The 21,288-nt window shown below is 58.9% G+C and overlaps 3 protein-coding genes across 6 annotated transcripts in view; 1 reads left to right on the top strand and 2 right to left on the bottom strand.

Annotated features, from left to right (window-relative positions):
• TAOK1 (TAO kinase 1) overlaps window positions 1-9,532 on the top strand; it is a 72,103-nt gene extending 62,571 nt beyond the window's left edge. For 2 of the 3 annotated variants that reach the window (XM_030472265.1, XM_030472263.1), the window contains one exon: window positions 835-9,532. In XM_030472265.1, the coding sequence (XP_030328125.1) occupies window positions 835-1,296 (462 nt within the window). In that variant the 3' untranslated portion in view covers window positions 1,297-9,532. The remainder of the gene's footprint in view (window positions 1-834) is intronic. The other variant, XM_030472264.1, reaches the window with a different exon arrangement.
• On the bottom strand, window positions 9,173-12,041 carry ABHD15 (abhydrolase domain containing 15). The gene is made up of 2 exons (XM_030472267.1): window positions 11,187-12,041; window positions 9,173-10,220 (listed from the first exon to the last, which is right to left on the bottom strand). Exons 1-2 carry the CDS (start codon window positions 12,014-12,016, stop codon window positions 9,782-9,784), a joined length of 1,269 nt encoding a protein of 422 aa, XP_030328127.1. The 5' UTR covers window positions 12,017-12,041; the 3' UTR covers window positions 9,173-9,781.
• Window positions 12,042-12,288: 247 nt separating this feature from the next.
• On the bottom strand, window positions 12,289-21,058 carry GIT1 (GIT ArfGAP 1). Of its 2 annotated transcripts, XM_030472474.1 has the most exons (22): window positions 20,770-21,058; window positions 17,711-17,844; window positions 17,513-17,625; window positions 17,321-17,426; window positions 17,157-17,243; window positions 16,916-17,046; window positions 16,741-16,835; window positions 16,618-16,660; window positions 16,386-16,412; window positions 16,099-16,147; window positions 15,933-16,005; window positions 15,205-15,302; window positions 15,008-15,119; window positions 14,799-14,926; window positions 14,522-14,674; window positions 14,167-14,394; window positions 14,031-14,084; window positions 13,673-13,759; window positions 13,499-13,572; window positions 13,236-13,418; window positions 13,059-13,122; window positions 12,289-12,954 (listed from the first exon to the last, which is right to left on the bottom strand). In XM_030472474.1, the coding sequence occupies exons 1-22, from the start codon at window positions 20,819-20,821 to the stop codon at window positions 12,742-12,744; spliced, it is 2,304 nt and encodes a 767-aa protein (XP_030328334.1). In that variant the 5' UTR covers window positions 20,822-21,058; the 3' UTR covers window positions 12,289-12,741. The 2 variants fall into 2 exon arrangements, with proteins under 2 accessions (XP_030328334.1, XP_030328335.1); XM_030472475.1 differs by lacking the exon at window positions 16,386-16,412 and having other exon boundaries at window positions 20,770-21,051.
• Between the last annotated feature and the right edge of the window lie 230 nt (window positions 21,059-21,288).

Genomic DNA, 21,288 nt, shown 5'->3' with positions numbered 1-21,288 from the left:
AAGAAAGGCTTTCATCCCTGCCTGATGGGTGTCAGGAGGCTGTAGCTCCATGATTTCTTTACTTAGAGACCTGATCCCAGTGCCCCTACCAAAGTACTGTTGGAAGATGATTTGTAACAGTGCTATGGAGAAGAAATAGGAGTTGCCAGCTTGCATATCATCTAGCTAGTAATCTGCCACACAATTCAAACATCTCTGCTTGCTTTCTTCAGTCACACACCCTGGAGAAAGTATCAGGGTAATGAAATATGAGAAACCAATTTAGGAGAGGGTTATATAGGAAGTGATAAATATGAGCTAAGGAAATCTGGCCAGTGAACACTGGAGAGGAGGCTGAATGTGGGCTCATACATTGAATCCTGGAGAAAATAACAGTCACCGTCATCAGATTCAGCTACAAACAGTGAAGGTCACATTAAGCTGTGTTGGCAGGTACTTGACTGCATAGGCACTGTGCTCAGCTGTGTCTGAAGGTGCTTTCCCAGTAGGCTTTTATGGAAGCTGTAGATTGCTGCATCTTTAAAGATTAATCTATGTCAGGCTGTCATTATCAGTGCAAACTTTGGGTTTGCACCCCTGAAACTTCTGTATTCACCAGGGAACAGGGGCCAAGACCCTCTCACTGGTATTCCCTATGCGTTGACATGTGCAGGTCTATGGGACTTACCCTTTTGCCTTCAGAACAGATTGTGTGTCAGTGGATATCTGATCTAGATCCAGTCTCATGTATAAACATGGGGAGAGAAGGTTCCTCACTAGCCCTTCAGGGACTCGAGGCCATGCCTGTAAAGGGGTCCTGCCGCTACAGACTCTCTCTTCTTTTTTCCTTCCTAGATTGAGGAGGAGATGCTGGCCTTGCAGAACGAGCGTACCGAACGGATACGAAGCCTGCTGGAGCGTCAAGCTCGCGAGATCGAAGCCTTTGACTCAGAAAGCATGAGGCTAGGTTTTAGTAACATGGTTCTTTCTAATCTCTCCCCCGAGGCGTTCAGCCACAGCTACCCGGGAGCTTCTGGCTGGTCCCACAATCCTACTGGGGGTGCAGGACCTCACTGGGGTCATCCCATGGGTGGCCCACCACAAGCTTGGGGCCATCCAATGCAAGGTGGACCCCAGCCATGGGGTCACCCCTCGGGGCCCATGCAGGGGGTACCTCGAAGTAGTGCTATAGGGGTCCGCAACAGCCCCCAGGCTCTGAGGCGGACAGCTTCTGGGGGACGGACGGAACAGGGCATGAGCAGGAGCACAAGTGTTACTTCACAAATATCCAATGGTTCACACATGTCTTATACATAACTTAAACAATAACTGAGGGTGGCAATTCCACTGGAGCTGTCTGCCAACAGAAACTGCCTACAGACACCAGCCCAGCAGCCTCCTCAGTGCGGTGCTGACGTGTGGAAGCTGGGTGCACATGGAATATTGTATTCATTTTGTAAAGCATTACGTTTTGTGTTTACTAACTGGGATGTCATAGTATTTGGCCGCTGGGTTTTGGGGGGGGGCGGGTGGATTTTTTGGTTTTTTTTTTTTTTGTTGTTGTTTTTTACTTTTTGGAGGGGTCTTGGGAGGGTGTCTGAGAAATATATGCAATTAGTCAGAAGAGTTGGCTGGTGGTCGTCACACTGACAGGACAGAAGGGCCTCAGACTGCCCTCGTCACGCCATCCGTAGGAAGTCTGAGGGAAAACGGAGACCTCCTCCCATGTCCCTAAATTTCGAACTGCCACCCTGCAAAAACCAGGCAAGCTGCCTTTAAACCAACATCCAGGGGAGGAACAGCTGGGTCTTCTGTTCCCTTTTTATTTGTCACTAAATTGGGTAAATTTCTAGGGTATTGCCTCTGCCAAGAGGCATTTCCAAATTGGTAGGTGAGGAAGAAGGGTGAGAAGAGAGGCCAAGAGACACCAGGGCTCAGCAGGGCCCTTCTACCCAAGTGCCCGCTCCGTGTCGTGTAAGAAGTGATGTTCTCTCAGAAGGCCCTGGTCAGCTTCCCCAGAGCTGCTGTAGGTAAACCTGCCTGGAGGGAACAGGCTTAGAAGTGTTTGAAGTTGAATCCCTGCTTTGGCACTCCCTGACTGTGCTGCTGGTAGCTCAGATGAGGTTGGGCAGAGGAGCGTAAGTAATGCACTTGTACAGCTAATACTGTGACATCTCATTTTAGCTAAGCATCAGAATAATTCTTGGAGCCCAGCGTAGTCCTTTTTGCTCCATTCAGAAATGTTTAGACTTTCAGCCAATCAATCTCAAATGCCAGAGGTATTTTGAAGGATGCCATAGTCACAAAATGCCATCGATCGGGTTTTTCATTATTACACTACATCCACCAATTTATTACCTTTTTGGCTTGTTGCAATTTCCTGTTTACATGTAGAGTGTAGCCAACTGTTTAAATGTTTAGTTGCCACGGTGTACCAGGAGGAGCTGAGCCAATGACTCTTTCCCAGCTGATGACTAACCCACATCACCACTGTAGATCTTGCTGCATGTGAGGCTCCTTTTTGTTATTTCCATTGCTGCAATACTTCACAACTCTTACAGTCCCTTGAGATGCTGTGATATTTTGGCAGCATACCATGCGATAAGGCACTACTTCCAGAGGCTCGTTGGAGCTGCTGTACTACTGAAAGGAAGCAAAGGAGGTTGTGAAATCCATAGGGCGATAAAGGGGTCAGGGAGTCTCGTTTAACCGAGTGACTTGGTGGCATCGTGTCATCCCTTGGTGCTGGGAACTGGAGATGCCCCCGTGCTCTCGTGCCAGTGCGAGCTCTGGGTCAGCCAGCACTGTGGGGCGAGGGGAAAGAGCAGGTAGATGAAGTTTGGCTTAAGGCAAAGGTGTCCGTCTTGGGGGGCTGACCAGCCAGGGTTCTTTGTAAATGTTTTTCCTTGCACACTAATCATCTTGAAGAAAACACTAGCTGCTAACTCTAGGATTTGCCTTTAATATGTTTATAGGGCTCAAAAGCGAGGTTTTCCGAATGTGTTTGTCCATGTGACATATTTATATAGTAACTACTCTAGTGTCTCGCTGCTGTTCAGTACTCGACAGGGCGACGTTCTTTCGTTAGCTAAATTAACATCCACTCCCAATCCTTAACTCTCTGCCAGTGTCCGGTGAATCCAACTGGGATTTCTAGCATCTTGACGTAGCATATCACTTGAATCAAAGATGGAAACTTCACCAAAACATGTTTGAGCAGCCCCTTAGTAAGGAGCTTTGTAGTACTAATGGTTGATGGAAGCCTGGGATGAGGCGGTGGTCCCATGGAGGTGACTGTGGTTGCTCTCCCGGAGCAAGTGGTGACTGTGAATTGTCCTGTTCTTTCCTCTGCTATGTTTTTATGTGGAATTGGATGTTTTGGGGTCATTCTTTTGCATTGCAGTGTTGTTGAAATGCAGCGAAACTGATTTAGGAAAGGTACCTGTGTTTTCCTGGGGTTAGCAAGACAGGCAACCATGAAATGAAAGGCCAAAATTGCCTTGGGATTTACCATGGGAGTGTAGAGGGTGTGCCCAGAGCATGGTGCTAACACAGCGTTTGGAAGTTCAGCTCCTCTGTCACAAACAGCAGCAGCGACAGCGGGGACAGGCTATACCTGCAAGTTCAGTGGGTTCATTCTTTTGCTTCTGTTATGGTTTGAATTTGGTCAAAGTCTCTGGCTTAAATTGAGCTACTTCAACAGAATTCTCTCAACCCATCTCTTTGTGTAATGTTGAGCATGACTGAATGCTGAATCCAAATGATGGCTATCCCATATTGGCTTTTTTTTGTATTCAAAAAGAATTGTGTAGTAACCATTTTTACATGTATATCATGTGCAGACCTGGACTATTCCAACAAGTTAATATTTTAATTAAAATAGTTTGCAAAAACTGATTCAGATCAACTGGTCTAAATGTGTGTGTCCCTGTGTGTACGTGGGGGAAGGAAAGCTGTCCCAAAGCAGCCTGATCTCAAGGGGAAGCACCCCATTATGCAGCTGTAGCCAGATGGGTCAGGGTCAGGCTGTGCCTTGGAGGTGAATGAGGAGGCCCTTGGTGTTGAGAATTTGAATGTATCTTGGGTATATCTCAGATACATGAACACCACCACACCAGAGAGGTGCAAACACTCTCTCTGAATCAGTTTGCAAACTCTGCTTTTTAAAAGTAAGCCCAACTACTCATTGCAGTCATGCCCTAACTTTGGTTTTAAAAATACTGTAATCTGTAAATTGTGCGAACTACTCCAGTACCTCAGCAAAGATGTTCTCTGACATCTTTTATGTTCGTATTTTAACACTGGGGAAACTCGTCTGTGTGGACTACTTTGCAAACTTCATTGCAGTGTTTTCACTTGACCCCTTGACCAGCTTGACCCCTGAAATCTCTTATTCTGTCGTTATTTTTCTCCCCCCTTTGCAAAGACCTGAAGTTCTGATGTAGTTTAGCCCAGAGATGAAAACAACAGAGGAGCCAGCATTTTAACCTCTTTCTGGTTCAAATTTCTTTTGATTTTAATTAAAATCAGTGAAAGGGACCACGTTTTTCTTGCTCTCCGTGGCCCCAAGGAGTCAGCAGCCCCCTCTCCCTTCCATGTTACGTGCTTTCTTCCTCAGATGCAGCACTGAAATGGAGGCCACAGCTCTGTTTCACCTGCATTCACTCCAAGCCCAAGAGCTTCAAGGGGGTTGAAGAACTAAATGTGGTCTGATACCAGGCTTTCCACAGAAAATTATTCCCTGCAGCCATTCCTTGCCTGGCTTGTGGCCAGGCTGGCATTGCTCTATCCCAGCCATCCCTCCCACTCCAGGACATGCATTGCACACTAGCTGTAGCCTGCACGGGGTGCATCCCGCTCCATCCTGGGATGATGCTGTTCAGGAACACCCCCAGCTTAACGTGCCATTTCTTGAGAGGCAATAAATTGTATTGTACCACTGTCTCCCATTCCTCCGTTGAATACGCACATCTCTCTGGATATATATATATGGTATCTCATGTGTATATATTTACTCTGTACGTACGTGTGTGTGGTGTACGTGCACACACACCTCACGCTGTGCATTTCTGGCAGGGCACTTCAGTTCTGCTGTTCTATACACTCCTGTTGATGAGCAAAGGCAACCCCTGCAGCGGGGCTCTCGAGGGTGAGGGCATGAACATCTGCTTCAGTGCTGCCCTGCTCATTGTAGCTTGCTGTTTCTGGAGCACGGGAGGGTCGGATACAGCTGCTGTGAAGGACAGAAGGGAGCTCCCAGAGGGTACCAGAAAGTCAGAAGACAGCAGAGAGGAAAACACAATGGTTTAGCGATAGGAAAGCAGTTGAGGTGATGTGGGGATCTGCTGGGGAGGGGGCCGGGGCAGTGCTGAGCTCTCAGTGCCCCCCCCAGCATCTTGCCATGAAGGATCACAAGTCTTGGCACTTGCTTTTGGCATTCCTGAGGTGAAGGCACCGCTAACTCCCAACACTGTCTACCCTTGTGTGCGTCTAATAGCTGGAGTAGGTTCTGGGGAGGGTCAGAAGAGAAGCTAAATTGGAAGACTTAAAATATGTGTGTGTGTGTGTACAACATAGACATGTATGTGCACACACAGACAGTTTAGGTCCGTTCCTTATCCTGCTTAGGCATGTGTCTTTGGTTACTTGGTGGCAGAGAACAGTCTTGTTCTTCTCCTGGGTGCTTGCTCTGCATTTCTGGTCAATCTTGCCCTGCTCTTTCTCATAGTAGAGGGGTGAGTGCCATGCTGGACACCACGAGCTCCTCAAGCTGTGAAGATCCTTCTGACCTTCTGCTGTGTCCTCTATAGACCCCATCTTAGTGAGACTTCTGGTAGTTCAGGGGATAGATAAATAGTTCTTGCATGTGTCAAGTCACACGTATTCATCCAGCTGTGATATTTACCCCTGGGGAAGCCCAGCCACCTCAGCAGCGTGCCAACATGGGCTCTCTTTGTGCTACCAGAGACTTTGGAGGCAATTTCCCCCCACATCCCTTTCGGAAGGTCTCTTAGGAGTTCTTTAGGTGAGGCTCGGGTTTGGTTGGGACATCCTCACCCTTTCACAAGGACTTGTGTCATCTTTAGCTGTGGGCAGTGAGCCCAGAGCCACATGCCAAGGCTGGAGGAGTGGGGCATGCCTGGACAGGGCTTCTGGTTGGTGTCCCTCTGCTGTGTTGGTTTTAGCTTGCACTTCTTTGAGTTGATTTGAGTCGGAGTCTGTTGAGAAATACATGTGAGGCGCTTTGGAGGGTTGCGGGTAGCTGTTTGTAGCCAAAAAAACCCCCACCAAAACCCAAGCTGATCGATCTAGTGGTTGTAGTAAACATCACCCCAGCAGGGAACGATGGCAGCAGATAACCCTGGTTCCTGTTGCACAATGAGGTTCAGCCAGCTGGGGCCATGACACTGCCGGCTGCATCCCTGCCCCTTCTCCTGGGGAAGGAGAGGCCTTGGTCAGCTAGAGAGGGACTTAGTAAATCGGATTTGCTGGCAAACAAGCACCTTAACCACCGAGCTGTGGGTCTTGATACTTGCACTTCACCTGAAGGCTCCTTTTGGAGGGGGAGGAAGGCACTTTGGTACGTGACCGTTGGCTTTGCATCCATTAAAACATCCTAAAGCCGTGTCCTAGGGAAAAACCAAACCCCACCATCGGTTCCCTCTCTCCTTTGCTTTCTCTGAGTGCACACACTGAGTCCAGGAACCAGGAGGGCCGAGCGTTGTCCCCACGGATGTGAACAAACCCAGGGGGGACCTTCGCCCCTCCGGTCCCCTGCCCCGCTCCCCACCCTTGAGTACGGGTACCTCAGAACATGCACAGATTGACTTTTCACTGACAATGAGCTCGAATTATTGTGGGTGAAAAGAGTTGTAATTACCTGTAAATATGTAGTTAACAAATTGACCTAGTTTCTGTATTTTTTAAGTTTTTGTACTAAAATTTATAGATACAGTATGTGCCAGCTAGCAAAAAGCTACTGTAATTGCCAGTCGTAGTTCAGCATGCATCTAATCCCGAGACTTGTCCAAGTGATGCCGTAAGGAATTGTGCTTAAATATTGCGAGCTGGGGCCGATGGGGCCGTGGGGGGGGACGGGGAGGCCAATGGCCACTCGCCTGGGCTTCCAGCTTCCAGCCTTCAGCTGGGTTTTCCATGTGGAATGTTCCCCCCATCGCGCCGTGTGCTGTGTATGGGGCAGTGCGAGGGATGGAGCGGTGGCTTTGAGCTTTCTCTGGAGCTGAACTCGACCGAGTTCAGGTTCTTTGCTGCAGTTTAATACCGGCTTAGGACTCTTTTATTTTTCAGCCCTCTCTAGAAACGATCTGTTTTCCCTTTCTGACTGCTTTTGTCTTTAAACCCGAGATCATCTAAACCTACTGGAGGGAAAAGAGAGAAAAGGAACAAAAAAGAAAAGGAAAAAAAGACTTTCATTTAAGGTCGTTGCCTGCTTTCAGTGCCAGGATCACTCATTTCTATGGCAACTCTGAGCTCAGCAGAGTTTAGGAATCAGCACAGGGTTGTGAAGGAGCTGAAGTGCTGCTGCTTCTGCAGCAGGGCGAGCCTGTGGGTGCGATGCAGTGGGTCTCGGTGCACCATAAACCCTGCTGCTAAGCGAGGGGTTGGGCTCCTCGTGCTTCCGAGGAATGGAGGAAGGACCTGTGCTCCTTGCCTTGTGGCAGAGGCACGTCTGCAAGTCGACATGAGCTTTGTTGAGCAGCCCGGGAAGCTGCGGGCAGAGGAGTTTGAGGTCCGGTCATCCTGGAGGTCGTAGGGGAGATGGGAGCTTGTAAGGATTCATGGATCACGTACGGGTTTGGCTTCTGGCAAGCAAACCACCCGCTTCCTTTCTTCAGCTTTTCTTCCCTCCTGACCCCCCCCGCAGCTCTTCCCCCCCCCCCCCCGCTTGCTTGGAACAGGAACATTTCTTACCTGCCTAGAAACAGCTAAAAGATATTTGGGGAGGGGTGGGGAGGGAGGGTCAGCCCTGATGTAAATAATTAACGTTGCAAAGTGAAGTGTGTATAACATAAAAGGCTACAGCCCTTTGGTGACTTGTATAAATGCTTGAGAAGGTTGTGGGAGGAGATGGAGGAACAGAGAGACCTGCCCGGGGCTCTGCAGCCGTGGCTGCACCGACACCAGTGGGTCGGGAAGGGGGGACCTTGCGTCCCTCATGTGGGATCCCCCGTGGTTTAGAGGATGGGATGTGTGCGATACGGATAGGAGAAGCTGTGTGAGGTGTGTATAGTGTATATTTTTTACAAATAGCTTGCTTGTATTGTGAAGATTTTAAAGACAAACTTGAGAATTCTAGCCTAACTATTAACACAAGTTTAACATCAGTTACCCCACTGGGTTCAGAGCCTCTTGAATGTATATTCCTTTTTGTAACCTAAATGACCTATTCTTCTACCAGTCAGCCAGACATCCTATTTATATTTTTAATTTTATATATTACTTTTCCATTTGTTCTCATTATTTCCAGCATGTTTCTGGGTTTGGTTTTTGTTTGGTTGGGGCCGGGGGGGGTTGGGGGGGTGGTGTTTCTTTTTTTTTTTGCACAAGCATTGTGTGAAGTCAAGGAAATATTAACTCAAACCTGGTGTTTTCCAACCTGTTCCCCCCTTCCCCTTCCTCTCCTCCACCCCTGGTGTGTTCTTTTTTCCCTTCTTCCATCACCAGGTTGGGGTTTTTCTGGGCTGGGATGCAGCGGGTGGGAGGAAGGGGATGGCTCTTTTTCCATTCACAAATGCCAGGTCTTTTTGCCAGTCAACTCAAAAGCGCTTCACTCGCTGATTGCTTTAAAGGGAAAAAAAAAAAAAAAAGAAGAAAAAATAAGTGAAATAAAACAAAAATATAACCTTATCAGTGCGGGAGGAGGGGAAGGGCACACCTGTAGCCTCACAACTGCTTTGGCTGCGAAACAAGCGCCAGCCCTTTCCCGGCGAGCAGATAACCGCGAGGCAGCTCCGACCCTGTTCATGTGCACAACCCCAAGAGCTGCCTCTGACAGCAAACGCTGTTGCTGCTTTTCCTCTCCTCCTCCTCTTCCTCTCCCCCTCCATCAGGAGGTCCCGGCTCACCACCAAGAGCTCGCCCAGCGCCGTGGCATCCCCCAGCTATAGCAAACCCCGGGTGCCACGTGGGTTTTATCGGTGCCAGAGAGCATTAGTGATTAATCAACCACACACACATATCTGCTGTTTTACTATGAACACTGGTCTGAGGTTTCCAGGCCCAGCGCCGTGGTGATGGGCCCACGAAGGATTGAACTAGGGGAATTAAAAACTCCTTTCCTGCTTCCGTGTCTGGTAGCACCAGCTGGTATGAGTGAACCTACAGGTGTGCGTTTTCCTTCTGGTAGAAAATGCCACGAGCACTAACTGGTAAGGCTTAATGTACAGTATATTGTCAGTATTCTGGTATTCTTCTGGTTCAACATACATTATAGCTCCTATATAACCTGTATTAATTGTATAGATTGTGCATTTAAAAAAAAAAAAATAAAAAAAAAAAAAAAAAGAAAAGCTGTTACCAAGTTGTCAGAAAAGAAAAAAGGAAAACAAACAAAAAAAAAAAACCATAAGAGAAAGAAAAAAAAAAAAATAAGGTCATATGTAATATTTTGTTTGTAAGTATCCTTTGTATCATAGCAAAGGAAATGTTAAAAACAACAAAAAAAAATCAACTGTAATAAAGTAATTTTAGTACACGGAGTGTCTGCCTGCCTTCCTCAGCACCCCCCCTTTCCCTCCCACCCTACCGGGTGTAGGACCTTTGCCATGTAAAGATGGGGGGCTCACCAATGGGCCCCCCCCAACCTGCGTGGCCGCGGCAGCCCCTTCCTGCGCTCCTCTGCCCGCAGGAACTCTGCCATGGCCCTGAAGTACTCGAGCACGGCCTCATGTGCCCAGCAGCGCCCCGGGCCCCGCTGGGGGAAGCCGCAGTGCCCCCCATGGGGGGTCAGCAGCAGGAAGAAGTAGGGGCTGGTGCGGAAGAGCTCCAGGGGCAGGCTGCGTGCGGCCGCGCCGCGCACCGGGTCGTCGGCGCTGCAGAGGCACAGCACGGGCACGGCCGCCTCGTCCGCGTCGCGCAGGGGCTCGTTGCGGTCCCAATAGGTCTCCCAGCTCGTGGGACGGGCCTTGGTGCGGCAGAAGAGGGTCTCCTCCAGGTCCCGCAGCGAGCGGCTGCGCAGCAGCTTGTCCATGTCCACCACCTCGGCCAGGGACCCCGCGTACCTGCAGGGATGGGGCGGCTGCTGTGGGCTGGGGGCCACCGGCTCATGCATCCACCTTAGTGGGTTGCGGCCATGGCCCTGCACACAGGGACTGGTGGAGGGGGGGACACCTGCAGCCCCTTCCCGCTGGAGCTGGTTTTGGGGGTCCCCAGCCCGATGCTGGGGCGGGGTCCCCGCAGTGCATCCTGTGCCAGCGCGGGTACCATGGCAACGGGAGGCAGCCAGCGCTCCGTTGCCATGACAGCAGCGGTTGCAATGAGTATTGGGAAATAGGGTGGGACACCCTGCTGCCAACCCCCCCCTAAAACCTGGCCAACAGCCTCCCAACCCTTCCCCAATCCCCCACACATCCCTATAGTAAAGCAGTGGCCTGCTGCACCAACCGGGCTTTGCTGAGGATTAAATCCTCCCAAAGTTTTAGGGTTTACCTGCATTTCGGGGGGGGCGGGGGGGGGGGGCATTTGCCCACTAGCAGGACCCCTTTGCACCCACTCCACAGTCTCAGCAGCACCCAGGGAGGTGCCACTTGCTTTAGGCTGTGGCATGCAGCAGTTTATCTGCCATCCCTGCCACTGTGGTGGTGTTGGGCAAGAGGGACCCAAGACGCTTGAGTTGGTGGTCACGGACCCCCAAAGCCCCACAGGGCAGAACCCAGGGTGCAGGGAATTGGGTGTCCAACCATGCTCAGCACAGAACACAGGTTTTGCCAACCCCCCCTCCTGGTGACATCTCCCACCCAGGGGACCCCTGGATGCAGCCCCAGCCAGGGTCAGGCAGTGCATGGTGGCCCCATGGCAGCCAGCTGCAGGCTGGTGTTCATTAACCAGCACATTTTGCTGCTCTCAGCACCTCTGTCCCCACACTGGGGCTCCATGTACTGCCAGCAGCACCCATTGCATGCACCCCCCAAAGGGCTCCCGGGTACCCCCTCCACAACTCCCCCCAAGCCCAAAAGGACCCCACTGACCTGCTGAGTCCCTGTTTGAGGTGCAGGAGCAGCGGCCACTCGTAGAGCCAGGGCATCCCGGCCTCGAACCAGTCCCGGCCGCGGAAGATGGGGGAGATGCAGGCGGCGGCGGCCAGGCGGCTGGAGGAGCCACTCTCCCCCAGGTAGGCGAGCAGCAGCCCCGAGCCCGAGCCCTCGCTGACGGCCAGCAGCGGGGCACTGGGGTGCCGGCACCGCAGGTAGGTGACGGCCTCACGCAGGTCCTGGGGGTCCCCAAAGGGCTGGAGCCGGGGGGTGGTCAGGGGGCAGCCGTTGTGGCCCCGGCGGTTGAAGATGACGGGGATGAAGCCCCTCTCCAGCGCCCACACCCCCAGCTGCAGCAGCCCCCCCGTCACCTTCCCAGCGGCGTTGGGGATGAGCAGCAGCACTGGGCTGGAACCACCACCCCCCACGGCCCCCCACGGCCCCACCAACCAGTCCAGGGCCACCAGTCCAGCGTCTGGCATCTGCAGGAGCTCCCGGGCCACCGCTGGCTCCGGCTGGGGCAGCTGCAGGAGCTGCTGCAGCATCTGGAGCCGGGGCCAGCGTGACCATGGCCAGTGGCCACCCCGCAGCGCCACCGACCGCCCCAAGCTCCGCACCAAGTGCTGGGCCAGCGCCGAGGGCTTGCAGAGCAGCCGGCAGTGCCCACAGCCATCCTCAGTGATGAAGAGGATCCCCTCCTCTTCCTCCCTCCTCCCTTCTCCCCAGGCTCCAGCCAGCTCCACCCTCCCTGCCCAAAGGCACAAGGCCAGGAGGCCCAGACCCATGAGCACCGCGGCTGCGGCCACCAACCCCTCTGGGGACACCATGGAGGTGGCAGGCAGCAGCCCCGGTGCTCGGAACGCAGGTTCCGGAGCGGTGGCGGGGCTGTGCTGGGAGAAGCCCAGCCCCGGGGCTGGGCGAGCGGTGGGGCCATGCTGGGGACAGCGGGGCTGTGCCGGGGCTGGCGTGACCGCAGCCAGCCGGGGCCAAGGGGACTGGGTGAAACGGGAGGGACACGTGGCCGAGCGCTGCCTGGTGCCGGGAGGGGGGGGTGAATCCCATTGCAGCCATAAACCCCCCCATCGCCGCAGGAGCCGGGTGCCCGTGCAATGCTCACACCTTTATTGATACAAATGTACAAGGACACATCTTACAGTAGGGAGCGTGGCCCCGGTGGGGGGAAAAGAGGGGCAGGACACCCGGGGATGGGGGGGGCCCCATGGGTGCCCCGGTCCAGTGTAACGCTGCGGGTGGCCCCGGGGGTACCGGCCGCCCGGCGAGGGGCTTTTTAGGGAAGGTTTGGGGGGGTACATGGCCACCACCGCCACAGACACAGGCTATGTACAGGATAAGTTAGGTGCGGACAGGGGCTGTACAGGGGGATGTGGGCACCTACCCCCAGCACCTCAGTGGTGTGGGGGGCTCAGGGGGGGAGCTCACCCCACACCCTGGCTCCCCATGGGCTAAAGGCCACTTGCAGCCGCGCTCACCCCAGGTGCCAGAGGGGAAGGAGAGACAAGAAGAGAGTGCAGGGGGGGGCGCGGGCCGGTGCTCACTGCTTCTTCTCGCGGGTGGTGATGGTGACCAGCTGCTTGGCGGCCTTGGCAATGTCATAGGCACACTGGATGACCTGCTGGGTCAGGAGCTGGTAGTCCACGGCGGCGCCCGGCTCGGGGGGCACGGTCTTGCGGCACTCGCTCTGCAGGCGGTAGGCGCTGGCGTTGAGCAGCCGCAGCGAGCTCCGCACCGTCTCCAGTGCTGGCTTCTGTAGAGGGGCAGAGACAGCATCAGAATCCATACCAGGGGGGAATTAGTGCCTTGTGAGGACCCCTCCATGTTAGGGACCCCCCCAATCCAACCCTTTCCCACCTTGGGGAACAGCGATGCCATCTCCGTCACAGCCGAGTGGATCTTCTCCGAGCACGGCACGAAGCTGGGGGCAAGGAGAAGGGGTGAGCGCTGTGGGTACAATGGCTCCCACCCATGTGAACGCAGCCCCCTGCTCTAGGGGTCCAAAGGGACCCCGAGGCCGTGCCCCAGCCCTACCTGTCGTGCTTGGACTCCTGCGCCGCCCGCAGCAGCTCCTGGATGTTCTTGGTGACCTGCTCGGTTTTGAGGATCACGTCCTCCGTGCTGGGCAGCCCCGGGTCCAGCTCCCCGTCCAGCGGGTCCAGCTCGTGGGGGAAGTCCTCGTCCTTGCTCAGCTCCACAAACCGCTTCCCCTCCATGCTGCAGGGACCGACCAACCCATCAGGGTCAGTGCCAGCCCCGTGTCCCTGTGCCCACACGTCCCCAGCCCCAGCACTCACCTGATCAGGACCTCACCCGCCTGCGTGTTGTCGTAGTCGCTGTCGGTGCCGCTGCCGTGCCGGTCCAGCTTGCTCTGGGGAGGAAAGGAGTAGTGTCAAGCCCTGCCCAGCCTCATCCCAGCACAGGGCTGGGGGTCTCCCCCCCGAAAAAGCTCCCCCCCCCCAGTACATCACCATGTGCCGGGCACCGTCGGGCGGGCAGGAAAGCAGTGGGGAGGATGGAGGAAAGGGCACCGAGGAGGCAGACGGACCTTTCCGGATCTGGAGGGGAATAAAAAGGGGGAAGCCGGCACTAAATGGGGTGCAGAAGGGTCTGGAGCCAACCCCGATGACGTGCAGGGGAGGCTGAGCACAGGGGACACTGCTCCCCGCATGCAGGAACATGCCATGGCCGCTGTCCCTTGGGGACATCCCCAGCCTGACCCAGGGGGTGCAGGGCGGCGGGGGGACGGGACATCCCGCAGGCCACATCCCGGGATGGATACAGCCACCACATCCCATGCAGGAGCCGTCCCCGCCACGGCCCCCTTACCCGGTACATGCTGGCTGGGATGTGCATGGAGTACAGAGCCTCGTCCTCCACCTCCTGCCGACACACAAAAGGTTACAGCCCCACAGGGATGGGACCCAGCGCCCCAAAACCCACCCTCCCATCCCAGCACACTCACCCCAGCGCCAAAGGGCTGCAGCCGCGTCACCAGCTCCTCCACCGGCTGCCCAAAGGGCTTCAGTGCCGAGCCCGGCTCGTACATGGAGAAGGCCTGGCGGTCCCGGCGGAGCGGGGGGGCCGTTCCCGGGGGGTGCCCATGCTCCGGCCGCTCGCTGGGAGCTGGGGTTGGGTGCGTGGGACCAGTCTGCTGCCGGATCTGCGTGTTCTCTGCCTGCAGCTTGTGGATCTGCAGCCAAGGACGGGAAGCATCAGCGAGGAGGGGGGTAGAGCAAGGATGCGGGTATAACAAGGATGGGGGTATAGCAAGGATGGGGGGTATAGCAAGGGAAGGGTCCTGCTGGTCCTGCCCCCACCTCGCGCTGCAGCCGGCGCAGCTCATCGCTCAGGCTGTTGTTCACCTTCATCAGCTGCTGCACTTTGGCCTCAGAGGCAGCCAGAGCCTTCTTCACCTCCAGGTACTCCTGCAGTGTGATAGGGCCGTCCGAGAGGTCGGAGGAATCCATGCTCTGTGGGGACACAGGCTCAGTAACAGAATCCCTGAGCCAGGGTCGGGATCCAGGGTGGGGATCCAGTGCTGGGGACCAGGATGGGGGTCTCGAGTTGGGGTCCAGGGTTGGGATCCGGGCTCACCCTGGCACGGTTGTTGCGGGACGCGTTGCGCAGCAGCTCCTGGTCCGTGTCCTCGTCGGAGGCGACGCTGTCGTAGTCGTGCTGGTCGTCCTGGTCACTCTGGCTCCGCAGCGAGTAGTCAAGGGCGTCTAGGGGAGGGCAAAGGGGTGCTGAGCGCAGGACAGAGGGGAGATGTTCAGCTTCCCCCATCGCTGCCCCCTATCCCTCACCTGTGGGGCTCAGCAGACTCTTCCCTTGCTGCCGGCGCTTGGCTTCCCCGAGGATGTCAATGAGCAAAGTGGCGAATTCCCTGGCGTTGAACCTGGCCAGCTTCTGCCGGCCCTGGAGAGGGGGGACAGGGGGGATAAGGGGGTGAGCAGGGCTCTGGGTGCAAGGGGGGGGTCACACAGCTCTGGTGGGGGCTCACCTGGTTGCGTGTGGCCGAGTACTCGGGGTTGACGGGCAGGAAGGGCACGGCGCTGCGCTCCGTCACCAGCGTGCTGTGGTTCTGTGTCGTCAGCCACACTGCGGGCAGGCACCCGGTGTCAGACCCCCAAGGGGGGGCTGCAGGGGCTGGACCCCCGCCTCTGGAGCGAGCTGCAGTCTGGGGCCGGCAGCGGGGCCGGCAGGACGCAGGCGCGGGCGCAGGGCCAGGCTGGGGCTGGGAGCGGAGCCCGGCCGGGATGACGGGAATCGCCTTCCCCGGCCTCCCAGCAGGGCTGGGGACCCCTCCACTACAGACCCCCCGACTCCCCACCCTTTGGGGCACCCGCGCTGCACTCCCCATGTGTCACGGAGTGAGTTTGGCATCCCTATTGGTGCCCACCCCACCATGGAAATGGGGTGACCCCCACCCCGCCACACCCCCAATCTCAAGGGCACCCCTCCAGGCTGTGCCCCCATCCCCAAGGGGGTCCCGGCACCCACCTCCAGCAGCACCCCAAGCCCCGGCACCCAGCAGCGGCCCCTTGCACCGAGAAACCCTCCCCGACCAGAGGAATGAGGAAGGAGGGGCCTGCGGTCCCTGCGGACGCATCCGGATCGGGGGGAGCGCCGGGCTCAGCCCTGGCCCCACCGCCTGCTCCTCCCCGCGCCGGGACGCCCGCCCCAGCCCTGGGGGGGTGCTCCCTGTGCCCCCCCCCCGCCCCGGCTCACCCGCGTCGTTCTCCCGCCGGTCCACCTCGTCATACACATCCATGGCCAGCTCCTCGAAGAGGCGGTTGCTGAGCTGCAGCAGGAACAGGGAATGGCGTCAGGCGGGATGGGGGGAGCGGATGGGACCCCCCCCCCCCACCAAAGCCCTGCCCTGGCTCCAACTCACCGCTTGCAGCTTCTTCTTGGCTGCCTTGGCCAGCTCGGAGAGGTCCAGGCTGGGGTGTATGGAGAAGGGGGAAGACACTGGGGTTATTCCTGTTCTGTTCCCACTAAAACAGTCCCCAGCTGCACCCCACTAGGACGAGAACCCCCCCCAGGGCTGGCGAGCAGGCACAGGGGGATGAGGTGGCAAAGGGTGAGCAGGACCCCCCCTCCCTGGGTTCCCTCCAGGCTGGGCAGGGGGGACCCATGCCAGTGGCACTGGGGGGACCCCCGGAGCCGAGCGGACAATACCTCTGTGCCATGCACTTTGGGCGCACCCTGCGCTCCGGAGAAGGCAGCGGAGGGAAGAACAGGATAAAGGCGGATGTTAAACGCGCAGGCACGCGGACCCCCCCGTTATACCCCCACAAGGATGCTCCAGAGCCAGTCACAGGGAGGTGACCGTGGTCCCCCCCTCAGCCCAGCAGGGTCGCCAGGGGGGACATAGGACAGGGCAGCGGGGCCGCGGGCGCCGGGCACTCACCTATCAGCCATCTGCGGGATGATGTAGTGCCCGTTCTTGTGGTCTGAGCAAAGAGAGGGGTGGTGAGCAGGGCCCTGTGGGCCCCCCCCGGGGTAAAGCACCCCCCAGGACCCCCGTGCTCACCCGGCTTCCTGCCGCAGAGGTAGAAGGCCAGCCGGTCGGTCAGCTCATACTGGCACTCCACCAGCCGCTCCGCCAGCTCGTGCTGGGCCGCCTGCCTGTGAGAGGATGGGCAGGGGTGATGCCCACCCTATGGGGGGTGCAGGTTGGGGTGACCCCCCCTTTTCCCCACCCTCACCTGGCATAGTCAATGGGGGTCCGGCCATTCACATCAGGGGCCCCAGGGTCGGCGCCATAGACCACCAGCAGCTCTGCCTGCAGGATCTGGCCAGCCTTGGCCGCCACGTGCAGTGGTGTGGTGCCCTTCTCCTGCAGGCATGGGCAGCATCAGCCCCACATCCTGCCCATGGGATGGGGCTCTGGAACCCCCCCAAAGCCCAGCCCCATCCCCAGACACCCCCAGCCCCACCAGCGCTCACCGGGTGGAAGAAGTTGGCCTGTGCGCCCAGCGAGAGCAGGCGCAGGCACGTCTCCAGGTTGCCCGTCCGCACGCTCGAGTGCAATTGCTGCGGAGGAGAGAAGGGGTAAGGGGGGGAAATCTGTCCCCAGCACCAAGAGGGGGGTCCCTGCACCCACACCCCACCTTGCTGAGGTCCTTGGCAGTGACACCATCATCATCCCGGCACGGCAGCTTGTGGACGAAGGCCAGCATCTGGTACTTGGCGCGGATGAACTCTGACTTGGTGGGGCTGGAACGGGGTGGCAGGTTGTGGGGTGAAGCAGGGGGGTGCCTGGCCAGCACGGACCCCCTCCCCACGGCACGGGGGGCACTTACTGCACTTTGTCCTGGGGGTTTGCCTTCCGGCGCCCGCTCTGAACCTGGGCTGGATCCAGCAGCGAGTGCTCCCAGATGGAGTTGGCCCCATTGCTTGCCAAGGTGTGAACCATCTGCAGAGGACAGGCAGGGCACAGTGTGCATGGGGGGGGGGTCCCTGTATGACCCCCCCCGTGTCCCCATGGGGCCAGCACCCACCTGGAGCAGGGTGGCAGGCCAGGGGCTGTGTCTGAGGTGCTTGACGATGGAGATGTGGCGGCCCAGGCTGCGGTGCACGCTGCAGCACTCGTCGCAGATGAGCACCCCGCGGTTGATGGACGCCCAGCCGGGGTCTGCGGGGTGGCACAAGGGGGTGTCACCGGGGGTCCCCTCCCCATGCGGTCCCCACCCCATCCACCCCACTGCTGCTGGGGGGGGGGGATGCGTTGCCATAGCGATGGTTTCCCTGGTGACAATGAGGGGCTCAGCCCATCGCCAGGGAAAACCCACAGGTTTCCCATAGCAACCAGCACCAGCCAAGAGGGGGGCAGGATTTGGCCTCCCCCACCATGAGGGCAGCTGGTGGCAGGGATGATGCCAGCACCAAGGCAGCGCACCCTGAGCAGGGGCACCCTGACTCCTAGCAGCACCCAGTGAGGCCATGCACCCCCTGAGCCCCCAACTGGGCATGGGGGGGAGCCCTGGACAGGGGGGAATGTGCCCCTCAATGAGGGGCACCCCCAGCCCATGGGCTCCCACCCATGGTGGTCACCAGCTCTGCAGCCCCATCACCCCACACCAGCCCCACAGGGCACCCCAGCTCCGAGGGCAGGTGCTGTGGCCCCCCGACACTGCCGGGCCCCCCCATTCCCGGCCGCTGTCCCCGGCCCGGCCGGACTGGAGCCCTTTGTGTCCCGCCAGGAACAAAGGGCTGTTTGAGCCACCGCGCCGGCCCCACGCTGGCACCAGCCCCAGCACCCGCGGGGGCCCCACTCGCGGCAGCTCCCCACGCATGCACCCCAAAAATGGGTCCTGGGGCTGGGCCGAGGTGAGATCCAGCCCCATGGGGGGGCTGTGGGGCTGCAGCTGCCCGCGGCAGCACCAAGGCCAGGATTTGGGGACCCTCAGCTGGGTCACAGCCCCCTCCCATGGATGATGCTGAACCGTTCCTGGGTGTTTGTGTGCCACGGGGGAACCCTGCCAGCCTCTGCCAGCCCCGCCACCCCTTGTTTCTGTAGGGCCTACACAAACACCTCCACACAGAAGTGGGGAGCCCCAAGCTCCTGTTCTCAGCGCCATCGACCGCTGCTGTATGTGGGTGTTTGGACCCTCTAGGGATGGGGCTCAGCCTGGAGGGGTGCCCTTGAGCTGGGTGGGGTTGAGAGGGGACCACCCCATTTCCATGCCAAACCCACTCCTCCAAGGGTGAGGAGCAGGGAGGTGGCAGCACTGCCAGGCACAATGGTCCCAACGAGGTGATGGTGGCTTCCTTCCTCCCCATGGGGTCCCAGACCCCTCCTCATCCCCCCCCCCACCCCGAGCCCTGTGGATGCAGTTTGGGGTCACGCAGCCCCGCAGTGCTGCAGTGCCCCGGGGCCGAGGTGGGGTGTCTGGGGGGAGCCTGGCAGCACTGCACACACAGATGGCAGCGCCTTGGCAGCCGGCGCGGCAGCATCTGCGCCTTGGCACCCGCTGCCCACGGGAACAGGACGCTCCGAGTGGGGGGGGGGGGCCGGCCGGAGAGGCCACCCAGGACCCCACCGATCCCGGGTACCCCCGGGGCAGCACCCCAACCGCTGCACGGGCAGCCGGGATGCGATGGGATGCGGGTGGGATTGCAGCAGCTCGGGGAGCGCTGGCACGGGGACACCCCAAATCCTGGGAGGATCGTGGAGCTTAAGGGAATGCCGACACCTCTGTGCCTGCACCGGGACCCCCAGCACCCAGCCCAGCAATGGTGAGGAGGGGGCTGCGGGTGGCTGGCGCCCCTGTATAGAGTGGGATTCAGCCAAGGGGAGCCCGGGCACAGGGATCAAGACATCCCACAGACACCCCACAACGCAGGGCCGGGCAGCACATCCCCGGCAGTGCCGGCGGGTGCTCCCAGCGCGGTAGGAAGCGGCCTCTGGACTTTATAACTCATTTCCTCACATGGCTGCCAGGCGATAAGAGATTGGAAGAAACTGGTTTCCATTTCCCCCCGCCCCGACAGGGAGCCCCGGCACCGCCCCAGGCACCCCGTGCCCCCCGCTTGCCCCCGGCATGGGGGACGCGCCCGGAGGCAGGACAGCCCCGTACCCACGCGTGCCGCTGGCTTTCCTGGCAGGATCCGGCCATTGGCACGTGGCCGGAATAATTTCGGCACAGCCTTGGCCTGCGGGCAGCTTTCCGGGGCCGGCTCGAAGCGAAAGCCTCCACTCTCGGCCCTGTTCATTCATTGCCATGGGGACACCCGTGTTGGCCATGGGCAGGGTTTGGGGAGTCCGGCTCCACTGTGGGCAGGGTTTATGGGGTCCAGCCCCACTGCAGCACCCATGGGCTCGTGCCCCGTGTGGGGGCTGTGGGCACCGGCACCACTGGGGATGCGAATCGTCTTGCCCAGGCTCAGGCTCTGGCTTGCAGCACGGCCGCCACCGCCAAGAATGGATCCAGCCAGTGTGGGTGCTGGCTGTGGGGTGTCCCCCCCCCCGCTCCATCCCACCATTTGCAGTGTCCTCAGTGCTGCTGGCACCCACCAGCACATCCCCAGTCTGCGCCAGCAGCCCCCATGCTGAGGGTGCAAAGGCTGTGGGTTGTGCATGGGGGTGGTGGGTGCAGTGGGGGTACACTGGGTGCTCGGGGGGCTATTGGGGTCACATTTGGGGCGTACTGCAAGATGCCTGGAGAGGGAAAAAGGAGTGCACCAAGGGGTGCACCAGAGGGTTGCATCAGAGGGCTCCTGGGGGGCAAAGCAGGGATGCAGTGGGGGTCCCTGGGGTGTGCACTGCAGGGTGCGGAGGGGACTCACTGTGGGGGGGGTCTGGGGGCACGCAGTGGCCTCACGTTGAGGTGCAGCAGGAGATGCAAAAGAGCTCGCTGGGCGCATCCCGCGGGGATGCAGAGCGGGTGCACCGGGGGGGTACCGCGGGGTGCAGAGGGAGTGTACCGGAGCCGCACCGGGCAGTGCAAGGCAGGCTCTTAGGCGTTGGGGGGGGAGGGGGGGGGAAGGCTGGCGGTGGATGTGTCGCACCGGGGGGTACCGGGGGGTCCGTGCGGGGTGCGGGGGGGTCGGTCCTTACCTGGTGCGCTGCAGTCGGCGCACACCTCCGCCCGCGTCGCCTTCCGGGACATCCTCAGCGGCGAGGCGGGCCCGGGCCCGGGCCTCTGCGCCAGCGTGGGGCGGCGGCGGCGGCACCCCCGGGCCCGCCGGGGGGAGGAACGGGGGAAGGGGAGGGAAGGGATGGGGGGGGGGAGCCTTGCGGCGGGGCTGGGGCGGGGGGCGGCGGCGGGGGCCCGGGGCCGCGGCACGCCGGGGGCTACCGGCTGCTCCCTGCGCCCGGCGGCTCCGCAGGAAGCGGCGCAGGCCCGGCCCCGGCGGAGGAGGGGCCGCACCGCCCCCGCCCCGCACCGGCAGCGCCGCCGCGACCGCCCCGCACCGGCACCTGCACCCGCACCCGCACCCGCACCGCCGGCGCCCGGGCACCGGCCCAGCCCTGCACAGCCCCTTCGTCCCTGTCCCCGTCCCGGGTATCCCAGGTCAGGTCCTGGGCACTTCCCACCCCGGTTCTGGTTCCAGCCCTGAGCACCCCGCCTGTTCC

The sequence above is a fragment of the Strigops habroptila genome, assembly GCF_004027225.2.
Source record: "Strigops habroptila isolate Jane chromosome 13 unlocalized genomic scaffold, bStrHab1.2.pri S16, whole genome shotgun sequence".
Lineage (NCBI taxonomy): Eukaryota > Metazoa > Chordata > Aves > Psittaciformes > Psittacidae > Strigops > Strigops habroptila.
The sequence above is the reverse complement of the archived record's forward strand: the minus strand, read 5'-3'. Positions and strand labels throughout refer to the sequence as shown.